This window comes from Ursus arctos, unplaced genomic scaffold (assembly GCF_023065955.2).
Source record: "Ursus arctos isolate Adak ecotype North America unplaced genomic scaffold, UrsArc2.0 scaffold_11, whole genome shotgun sequence".
Classification (NCBI taxonomy): Eukaryota; Metazoa; Chordata; class Mammalia; order Carnivora; family Ursidae; genus Ursus; species Ursus arctos.
In genome coordinates, this window is record NW_026622775.1 from 16,339,823 (window position 1) to 16,352,085 (window position 12,263).

At 37.6% G+C, this 12,263-nt stretch overlaps 1 protein-coding gene across 3 annotated transcripts in view; it reads right to left on the bottom strand.

The window, feature by feature from the left end:
* The window catches only part of NUDT6 (nudix hydrolase 6), a 37,963-nt gene that overhangs the window by 22,857 nt on the left and 2,843 nt on the right, over positions 1–12,263 (bottom strand). For all 3 annotated transcript variants that reach the window (XM_057310056.1, XM_026499289.4, XM_026499290.4), the window contains exons 2-3: positions 11,473–11,676; positions 7,259–7,314 (exon numbers count right to left, since the gene is read on the bottom strand). In XM_057310056.1, coding sequence (XP_057166039.1) covers positions 7,259–7,314; positions 11,473–11,676 — 260 coding nt within the window. The remainder of the gene's footprint in view (positions 1–7,258; positions 7,315–11,472; positions 11,677–12,263) is intronic.

Here is a 12,263-nt window from a genome sequence, read left to right on the forward strand (position 1 = left end):
GCTGCTCTATCAATTAAATTTATGTAATATTCTAAATCCCCTGTTGTCACTTCAACAATCCTCACAGCACCTTCACCAGGAGTACATTCCATCTCAAGATTCAGGATAATTAATGAAGGTGACTACATTAAACAACAGATTTTCAATGTCGATGAAAAAGCTTTATACTGGAAGGTTTTCAATTTGCCCAGATCTATCAGAGGATTCACCAGCCATGGCAGCTCTAGCCTTAAAAAATGTATTTCTTAAATAATAAGACTTGAAAGCTGAAATGAGTCCTTGATCCATGGGCCACACAATGGATCTTGTATTAGCAGGCATGAAAACAACATGAATCTCATTGTACATTTCCATCAGAGCTCTTGGATGACCAGCTGCACTGTCAATGAGCAGTCATATTTCAAAGGGAATCTTTTTTTCTGAGCAGTTCTCAGCAGTGGGCTTATAATATTTGGTGAAACTATGCTGTAAACAGCTATGTTGTCATCCAGGCTTTGTTGTTTCATTTATAGAGCACAGGCAGAATAGATTTAGCCTAATTCTTAATGGCTTTGGAATTTTTTAGAATGGTAAAGGAACACTGATTTCAACTTAGAGTCACCAGTTGTATTAGCCCCTAACAAGAGTGAAGCCTGTCATTTGAAACTTGAAGCCAGGCATTGACTTTTCCTCGCTGGTTAGGAAAGTTCTGGATGGCATCTTCTTCCAATAAGCTGTTTCATCTACATTGCAAACCTGTTTTTTAGTATAGCCACCTTCGTGAATGATCTGAGCTCGATCCCCTGGAGAACTTGCTGCAGCTTCTGCATCAGCCCTTGCTGCCTCACGGACTTTTACGTCATGGAGATGGCTTCTTTCCTGAAACCTCATGAATCGACCTCTGCTAGCTTCAGACTTTTCTGCAGCTTCCTCTCCTCTCTCAGCCCTCAGAGAACTGAAGAGAGTGAAGGCCTTGCTCTGGATTAGGCTTTGGATTAAGGGAATGTTGTGGCTGATTTGATCTTCTAACCAGACCACTAAAACTTCCTCCATATCAGTAATAAGTCTGTTTCACTTTCTTATCATTTTTGTGTTCACTCGAGTAGCACCTTTAATTTCCTTCAAGGACTTCTTTGCATTCACAACTTGGCTCTTTTGTGTCAGAGGTCTAGCTTTCAGCCTGTCTTGGGTTTCAACATGCCTTACTAAGCTTAATCACTTCTAGCTTTTGATTTAAAGTGAGAGATGTGCGACATTTCCTTTCACTTGAACACTTAAGAGGCCACTGTAGGGTTATTAGCCTAATTTCAAGATTGTTGTGACTCAGGGAATAGGAAGGCCTGAGGGGAGAGAGAGGAAGAGCGAGAGCTAGAGTGGTGGAGTAGGAGACAGAGAGAGAGCGTGCGAGGAATGGCTGGTAGATGGAGCAGTCAGAACACATACATTTATTGATTAGGTTTGTGGTCTTATATGGGCACAGTTTGTGGTGCATCAAAACAATTACAATAATAACATCAAAGATCACTGATCACAGATCACCATAACAAATATAGTAATAATGAAAAAGCCTGAAATATTGTGAGAATTGCCAAAATGTGACAAGAGACATGAAGTGAGCAAATGCTGTTGGACAAATGGTACCGACAGATGCTTGATGCAGGGTTGTCATAAACCTTCAATTTGTAAAAAAACACAATATCTGGGAATACAATAAAGCAAAGCACAATAAGAGGAGGTATGTCTGTACATAGTTTTGACTGTTGCTCTGTTTTAAAAGTATAACTCAACTCAATTCTTTCCTTTTGAATGGCTGTAATACATATCACTCTAGAAACTGATTTCTACAAACTGAACCTGTTAAATCATATGTCTTGGCAGGTTTTATAAGGAAAAAAATAACTCACCCCCAAAAACATCACATTGTATACAGGTTTGGGGTAAGGCAGTTCAGCCACAGCTGCCAGGGAAGCTCCTTCTTTTTTTTTTTTACTGCAACCCAATTTTTAAATTATTAGACCTAGGTTGTTTTTTTTTTATATGAATTTCTACACTTTAATAAACAAGTAACTACATAGATTCTTATTTGATAGCTCAACCAACCCTGGAAAACTGCTTAGAGTGGAGCAATCATGTTAGTCTGGCTGTTAAATAAGAACCAGAGATCAAAATTGTTGAACAGGAAGGGAAGAAATTATTTTATCAGGGAAACAAGCTCAGAATGGCTATGCTGCAATTGAACATCCCTTGGCTGGTCAAGTTGGCAGATGCTGATAATAATGTGGCTTTCAAATATCATACACGTACATACAAAGCAAAAAAAATTAGAATAAAGGATCAGAGGTATATGTCTCCACATACAGAACCATATTCTTCTCTAAATGATACATCTTGTACCAAAACAGAGTATGTTTACATAACAATATAACTTCCTTCCAAAAGGTAACTTAGATGCAGAGAATAAGAGAACTCATGTTCCCCATATTCTATAAAATGTTAAGTTACTAAGTGTAGAATTTGGGGCACAGCTGAAACTTAACATGTTCTAAAACAACTAAGTTCAAACTTTTCTACTAAAAGACATACACATATTTATAGTCCACGAACTGCACAGAGAAAAAGCTCTCTGGGCATTTAGCTTCCATCTTTTTTTTTTTTTTTTTTTTTTGAGAGAGAGAGAGTGAGCGAGCATGCATACACATACATGTGTGCGTGAGTTGGGGGAGGGGAAGAGGAAGAGAGAGAATCTTTTTTTTTTCCCCCAAAGATTTTATTTATTTGACAGAGACAGAGAGGCAGCCAGCGAGAGAGGGAACACAGGCAGGGGGAGTGGGAGAGGAAGAAGCAGGCTCCCAGTGGAGGAGCCTGATGTGGGGCTCCATCCCAGGACTCCGGGATCACACCCTGAGTCAAAGGCAGACGCTTAACGACTGAGCCACCCAGGCGCTCCGGAAGAGAGAGAATCTTAAGCAGGCTCCATCCCCAGTGCGGAGCCCAATGCGGGGCTCAATCTCATGACCTGAGCCAAAATCAAGAGCTGAACGCTTAACTGAACCACCCAGGCACCCCTATCTCCCATTCCCAAAGTGGTATCAGAGAAGTCCTCAATTCCAAAAAGTTTATTTCAAAGAATGGTAAATTGACTCAGATCTAGACATATGAAGAATATAGATTATTATTATTCAACTATTATCATGTCTCAACTCCTCCAATCTCTTTGGCCTATAAAAGATAACCGGTGTGTGTTACTCTTCCTATTTTTCCACTACTTCATCCCTGTGAACTATTTATACTGATGATGCCTAAAATTATTTTCCTTTTATCCTTTATGTTTTTAGAACATCGTGCTCAGTTCTCGCTTTCATGTTTTGTACGTACCTATTTTTCCTGGAGTGGCACTGTGCTACATGGCATGACCGCAGAGCACAATTCTACAGAATAGCCAGAACTGCAGCTGTATGGAAGCCACGGAAAGCCCCCACTAAAGCTCTTAAAGAGACCAGTGGGGCTAGGCAATGCAATCCTAGACTCAGAATGTCAATATTTTCCTTGTATCCACTCCTGTGGATGAAAGCCACTGCCTAGAGCTTTAAAGTACTGTGGGTCATGATGGTGGAAATTGTAAAAAGAAATTCATCAATTAATACACTTCAACTCACACACCTTTTTTGTATGCAATAACTGATCAGGAGGAATGAGAAGAAATGTCTGAGTACTCCACTTAAACAACTCTTTCAACTTCACCTCATATTCTCTGTAATGAACTCACCATTTCCCCTCTACCAATATCCCGGTATCTGTAGAGATACTATTACTCTAGTCCCACCCTCAACTCAAAATACCAAATGATTTAAAACTCATTCTTTTCTTAACTGACAAATTTACTGTCATCAAATCCAACATTTAGGAGTAGACCAGATTTGTGCCATCAATGCATAAGGGAAGAGATAGACGTGAGGAGGTGAAATTATCTGACTTATTTCTTTTCTCATTGTATGTCAAGACTTAAAGACTGTTTTTAAAGGCTTTAAAGGCTTAAAGATTATTAAAGATTGGGAAGGTCAAAAGAAAGCCAGAGTAGCAATACTCGTATTGGACAATTAGACTTTAAAACAGACACTGTAACAAGAAAAAAGGACTCTATATAATAATAAAGGGAACAAGCCAACAAAAAGATATAATGATTGTAAATATTTGTTCACCCAACATGGGACACCCAAATACATAAAGCAGTTAGTAACAAATATAAAGGAACTAGTCAATAATAATACAATAATGGTAGGGAACTTTAATACCCTACTTACATCAATGGACAGATCATCTAAACAGAAAACCAACAAGGAAACAATTCCTTTGAATGATACCCTGGACCAGATGGATATAACAGATATATTCAGAACATGCCATCCTAAAACAGAACACACATTCTTTTCAAGTGCACATGGAACATTCTACAGAACAGATTGTATATTAGGCCACAAAAAAAAAGCCTCAACAAATTTAAAAAGATCTAAGTTATACATCTTTTCTGACCACAATGCCACAAGACTATAATTCAACCACAAGAAAAACTCTGGAAAGACCACATATACATGGAGATTAAATAACATGCTACTAAACAATGAATGGGTCAACCAGGAAATAAAAGAAGAAACAAAAAAGTAGGGGCGCCTGGGTGGCGCAGTCGTTAAGCATCTGCCTTCGGCTCAGGGCGTGATCCCGGGATCGAGCCCCACATCAGGCTCCTCTGGTAGGAGCCTGCTTCTTCCTCTCCCACTCCCCTGCTGTGTTCCCTCTCTTGCTGGCTGTCTCTCTGTCACATAAATAAATAAAATCTTAAAAAAAAAAAAAAACCACAGTGAGATACCACCTCACATAGGTCAGAATGGTTAAAATAAAAAACTCAGGAAACAACAAATGTTGGTGAGGATATAGAGAAAGTGGAACCCTCTTGCATTGCTGGTGGAAATACAAACTGGTGCAGCCACTCTGGAAAACAGTATGGAGGTTCCTCAGAAAGTTAAAAATAGAGCTACGCTATGACCCACAAGTGCACTACTAGGTATTTACCCAAAGGATACAAACATAGTGATTCGAAGGGGCACATGCATCCCAACGTTTATAACAGCAATGTCCACAGTAGCCAAACTATGGAAAGGGCCCAGATGTCCATGAACAGATGAATGGATAAAGATGATGTGGTATATGTATCACTCAGCCATCAAAAAGAATGAAATCTTGCCATTTCACTCATGTGGATTTCACTCATATGTGACATTTAAGAAACAAAACAGATGAACATAGGGGAAGGGAAGGAAAGATAAAACAAGACAAAATCAGAGAGGGAGACAAATCCTAAGAGACTCTTAACTACAGGAAACAAACTGAGGGTTGCTGGAGGGGAGGTGGGTGGGGGGATGGAGTAACTGGGTGATGGCATTACGGAAGGCACTTAAGTAATGTGCATTGGGTGTTGTATGCAACTGATGAATCACTCAGTTTTACCTCTGAAACTATTAACAGTATATGTGAATATAAACAATAAATAGTAAAAGTTCTTGAAGGCTAGGCACAACACTACTTTAGGTACTCAAAATATTTGTTGACAATAAATATAAGTTTGAGTCAGAGATCCTGCCTTAACTAAAACTTTGAAAATTCCTTATAACTATGAGAATTCTTTCAGATAGCATTTCTGAGAAATGTGTCATACTTTCAGATATCATTACAAATATTTAGTTTAAAATTTAAAAACATACATAATGGGGAAAAATGTTTGACTCTGTCCATCAATATTACTGAAATCTCAGAAAGTATCAAAATAATTATTCTCTTTCACTTTCAGTCCTAAGCATGAAACATCTGATGCTAATCATGGTACTTCTCTTAAAAATTGTTGTTGCTTCTAGTTGCCTAGACTTACTTTGTTGTACAAGGCTCTTTACATTCTGTTCTTAATCTACCACTCGAGTCGAGTATTTTACCACTCCCTCTGCTCCCAGCCACAATGAACTTTTTAACCATTATTTCTATACTACGTGGAATGGACTAGATGTTTATGTACCTCCAAATTCACATGTTGAAATCCTAATCCCCAGTGTGATATCATGAGGTGAGGCCCGGGGGAGGTGATTATGTCATGACAGTGAGCGCTCATGAAAGGGAACAGTGTTCTTATAAAAGAGACCCGAGAGGGAACTGTTGTCCCTTCTGCCATGTGAGGGCACAGTGAGAAGATGAGCGTCTATGAACTGGGAAGAGGGAACAACCAGCACTGAATCTGGCAGCCTCTTGATCTTGGCTCAGTCTCCAGAAACCTAAGAAATAAATGTTTGTTGTTTAAGCCACCCAGTCTATGGTATTTTTGTTATAGTAGCTCTAACAAACTAAGATACCACGTTAGCCCCTTTGTAAACTCTCTGCGCCTTTTGACGTGCCATTTTAATTTTCTGTTTTTCTCTCCCCCCACTCTTCCTGCCATTTTTTCTTTTTTTTCCTTTTTGGCCCAGTAAGCTCCTATTCATTCTTCAAGACCCAGTTTGAATGTCACCTCCTCTGAGAAGTCTTCAGGGGTTTTTTAAAGGCAAAGTGATTGTTACCATCTGTTGTATGACTGCTTTCCTAAATAGGTAGTAAGCTGCAGGGCATCAGGGAAACTGTTTTAATAATCTTTGTATCTCAGCACTTGGCTCACAATGGGAACTTAATGAATGCTGAATCAATGGAAGAATATCTTGACAGTCTGTGAGAAACACAGTTGTCTTCCCACTTAAATACAGCCATTTATAATTTTTCTGTAGCCATAATATAACAGTGAGCAACATGAGCTTATCCCCGACATTTTCAAGGCCTCCATAGGTATTTTTGGAATTAAATAAATATCCTAATGATCCATAACTGCTTAGAAAGAACTTTTAAAATATCTTTCTGTAATTCCTTGAGCATATCAAAATTTCTGTATTTTATTTTTCTCTAGAGAACTGAACATTTAGAAAGCAATTTACAAAGCAGAAGCAACTTAAAACAAATGACTGAAGAAAAAAGAGGCAAACAAAACAAAAGACTTGTAACTATAGAGAATAAACTGGTGGTTACTGGAGGGGAGGTAGGTGCGGGGACGGGTGAAACAGGAAGGGAATTAAGAGTACATTTACTGTGATGAGCGCTGAGTAAATACAAAATTGCTGAATCACTATACTGCACAGCTAAAACTAATACAACACTGTAGGTTAATTATACTAAAATTAAAAACATTTTTTTTTAAAAAGCAGAAGAAACTTACTTTATTTCGATCTTGTACAACCAATATTTTTCTAGTATTTTCATCAAATACAGCTCCTGATGGGGGAAAAGTAAAAGATAATTGAGAAATATTAATTTCATTCACCTTTGACTCCTCCCATACTCCTATCTGTGGTCATCAAAATCGTACCCATCCTGGAAGGCCTAGTTCAATCACCACCTCACCTATGAACACTTTTAAAATCTCTCCAGCAATAAACTGACTGCTCAGTTATTCAGGTTATTTTAGCAACTTGGAATACTAATGATGGTTCTAGCATATGCTAAGTTGTAGCATAATCAGTTGCATAAGCGTCTTCTCTAGATCTTCTATTCCTGATGGTACATAGTTAAATAAATTAATCTTTCTATCCTTCTGTAGCATTTATTTTAATGTCAAATCTTAAGTGCTTAAAAATATTTATTGAATAGGGGCGACGGGGTGGCACAGCGGTTAAGCGTCTGCCTTTGGCTCAGGGCGTGATCCCGGCGTTCTGGGATCGAGCCCCACATCAGGCTCCTCCGCTGTGAGCCTGCTTCTTCCTCTCCCACTCCCCCTGCTTGTGTTCCCTCTCTCGCTGGCTGTCTCTATCTCTGTTGAATAAATAAATAAAATCTTTAAAAAAATATATTTATTGAATAAATGAAGTGACTTTGCCATTCTCATTTTTATTCCTTGAATCACCATGTATAGAACATGGGTTGTGCCCCTGGTGATCTAAGTCTCAAATATCTCAATATTCAGTTCAGGATTTCCCTGAAGCCACTTACATTTTTTTTTAACACGTGTGTAATCACTTTATAACATACCAATATATTGCTTTGGGATAACTGTTTATTTTATATATGTCCTAAGTTCTAATCCTTTTATTTATTCATTCAATACACACATTGCCAAGCATACTACACATCTGGCTAGATGTTAGGGACTTAAATAAATAAGGTTTATTTGTTTTTTGACAATCCTGGGTCAAAAATATAAATGACACCTTAATGATTTGTATTAATTCCTTTAAATGCTATAATTTAAAAGTATTTATATTTACATAATGTGAGGAAATATTATTAAAAAGATTTTCTACATACCTTTCCATCCTTTCAATATTAATTAGGTTCCTATATATAATACATACGGGTTCTCCATATATTAATTGAGCCCTGTATGCGTCAGGCATTTTTCTAGGTGCTAGGGATAGAGTGATAAACAAAACAAAATTCCCTATCCTCGGTGGGCTCACATTCTGGTGTGTGTATGAGAAGGTAACAAATAGAAAACAAATTATATAGAACGTGAGGTGACAATGCTATATAGAAATAAAACACAGAAAGGGATAGGTATATATAATACAAGGAAAGACAAACTTCTCTGAAATGAAAACTCCACATTTTAGTGTTTAAAAAAAAAAAGAAGGAAAACCACTAAGTGAAATGTAATTAACATTAACGTTGGCTTCCATTAGAAAACATAAACTATAATTTAATTGGACTTTATAAGGATTAGAATGCCAAAGAAATGCCAAGGAAGCCTCTTAAATTTTAATAATTTGTGATTACTGAAATTGCAATTTTCCCTAATGGATTATAAACATGAGCAAAATATTTATTTCAAAGACAAAACCAGCACCACTAAAGCACAATGTGAGCGACCCCTGCTGGTCACAACTTCAAAGGTAAATAAACACAAAGATCAGAAATTAAACAGAGATGATTATTATATTACGATTAGTCAGGTACTGTGCTAAGCACTTTATGTGCATTATCTCAGGTACTCTTCACAATAATCGTGTGAGTGGTATCATTTTGAGTGCCCAAGTTCACACAGCCCTAAAACTGTCTGTCTGGATTCTGAGCTGGTATTCTCACAGTGCAGTAGTGTCCTTTCCCCACATAATTGTGTTCGCTGGGGACTTGAGTTTTCACTTGAAGAGCTATCTAATCATTCAAGAAATATTTACTGAGTATCTACTTTATGCCAGACACTGTCTTTAACCTGAAAACACAGTGGTGGAAAAGACAAATAAAATACCTGCCTTCGTGGAGTTTATATTATTGTGGGGGAAATTAAGTCCATGATATAATTTCAGATTGTGGTGGGTGCTATATGGAAAAACAGACCTGGATAAAGGGACCATGAATGATGGGACTGGCATGCAGGAGGGCTGTATTTTAGACAGGGAGGTCAGGAGACTTTTGAAAAGATGTTGGAGCAGGAACTTTAGAGCTGAAGAGCTAGATAAACAAAGCCCTTGGAAAGAGCACTACAGGAAGAGGAGCCAACAGGTGTGAAAGCTCTGAGGCAGACACAAGCTTGCTGTGTTTAAAGAAGAGTAACAAAGCCATAGCTCACTCCATTCCAGTGTAGGGAAGGAAAGACTTTTCCTTGACTCACTTAGGTTCTGTGTCTAGGGCTGTGAACAGAACTGACAGAAGTACATATATTTATTACATTTACATGGCTTGGGGTGGTGATGGAAGGCTTGATTAAAAGAAGTTTAAAATCCCAAAAAAGTGGTTAAACCCAGGGACATACATACCATTTTAACAAAGAGCAATACATAATGGAGACATGACAGAAGAAAAAGGGGTTTGGGATAAGGGAGGTAAATGGTGGGAAAATGACTAGGACATATAAGGGGGAAATTAATGGAATACAAGGGTTATTTTAATAAGGTTTATTTGTACAGACTCCTCTTGGTGTCAACTCCCCATCTTCTATGAGAATGTCTCCTCTTCCTGATACAAAAAATTTATGCCCTGCTTTTAGGTAAAAAAGGGGAGGATGCTTCCTGTATCTAGTGCTTCTGGAGCTCAAAATAATCAATATGCCAAAGTGGTATATTTTGCAGTGGTAATGTTCACCAGCCACACCTACTTTCTGCTACTTATAACAATAAATGTCATTTATTTTCCCTTCACCCAAAAAACACTATACCTTTCCAGAACAATTTCTTACATGATTTCATTGCCACCCCTAATAGTCACTTCACATTCTAGTTATATTTCAAGACTGTTCAAGTTCCAGATCTCTCATTGCCTGAACTCCTATGGTATATCTTAACTACAATACATACTATAGTATTTAGTTATAAACAAGTGCTTCATAGTATTATGCAAATATTACTAATTCTGTAATAATAACTGGATTTAAAAGTCTAATTTAAAAGTCCATACCAATGAACTGCATGACTTTCTAATGAAGTGTGAGGGTGCTATCAAATTACCAAGTAGTCTTTTGAAGTAGAGCTGAATGGAAATTTCTAAATGCCTCTAATTGTTACAAGAGAGTGAGATCATGGATGGAGAAACCATTAGACATCCTTGAACACTCCTTTTTAACCTCAAAGGTGCAAACTACCTTTAAAAACGCTTGTAAATTATATGAAGGCAAATAAAATTATTAAATTACTAGCTTATATATAATGCCGCTTTCATTTAAGTCATAAGGAGTCTTTACTATTTCAAGTTTTCTGGAAGTCTAAGAATTTTCTTATCCCTGGTTCTCAAAGGATGGTCCAGGGACCAGCATTAACATTAGCAATAGCAGCAGAGAGCTTATTAGAAATACAAATTTTCTGGCAACACCCCACACCAACTGAATCAGAAACTCCTAGATGCGGGGCCCAGCAGTGTGTTTTCAGCAAGCCCTCCAGGTCATTTTGATGCACGCTACAATTTGAGAACTCTTGTCTTAACCTATAGCAAATCTCTCAAGACCATGTCTTTGAAGTTAATCAGTGGCTTGAAAAGTCCATAATATACTTAAATAATGCTATCTTAAAACAACTGTTTGGCATTGTAACTTAATGTAAATACCTTTAAGAAGTAATGTCCAAATCAAAAATCTGCTTTGCTCTACCTTAAATTTAACCTAAAAGGTATTTTTATTTTACACATTCACATAATTAGTACTAACATGTTTTACCATAACGATTTACTCCCTGATCCCAATTCAGTGTTACCACTTGAGTATTGAAGTTCAAATACCTAAGTAAAAATGTTCCAAGGTACGCTCTGGAAAACTAAACACAAAACTGTTCTCTGTGCTGCCCTCTGCTGATTCATAAGGCAAACTTCATCTATTTAAAGCACTCCTTAATAATCCCGATAAACATTTAATCAAGCTATTCATTACATATGAATAACCTATCACTTAGCTGTAAGAAAAAACTGGGTGAACCTCTAAAAGGTTAATTTCATTGTTAGTTTGAAACTGACCTGCAACTCCTACTTGATGTGTAGCATATCCTGGTAATCTGCTGGGTCCCTCTCCCAGCCACAGTGTCAGTGTGGATGAATCCGATTCTGCGTGGTGAAAGCAGAAACCCAGGGAAGCAGCAGGGGCAATAAATCGGCTTTGGAGGATGGGAATGTGCAGCCACACCGCTATCCTACCTTCTGATCTCCACTGCTGTACTGCAGCTAAAATGAAGATGAGGATAAAAATCTGTAAACATTTTCCAGTGAAAGGAGTGGAAGAAATAAACTCATCTCAGGTGTTACCTCTTCCAAAAAGCCATCCTAAAACATCCACCTCACTTAGTAGTTAGCCAGGGAGGGGTGAGGGAGGGGGAAATCCCAAAATGCTCTGTTCACTTCAGCAGCATGGGAACTCCCATGTTTTATTGTAATTAGTACCTTGTTTATGAGATTTTTTCATCAGACTGAATTCCTTGAGAATAGAGTCAGTATATTCATATCACCTGACACAATACTTGGCACATGTGTTTATCACTGTATTAGACCCACTGCCTTTTAAAGAGGTGCTCGATATTTGTAGAATGAACAAAAAAAACTTGATTTAAACAAAATAGAATACCATTTCAATGCTGTTCCTTTTAATAGCCTTAATCTTTATAAATGACTATTATGGGCTTCTACTCACACTTTAAGAGTTCTGTCCTAATTTTTTTGGCTTATAAATTTCAATGTGGTTATAACTCTAACTTTGTTTTTAAATAATGTATACCAGTCCTAGAAAAAAAACTGAAAATATCATGAAGAAATCA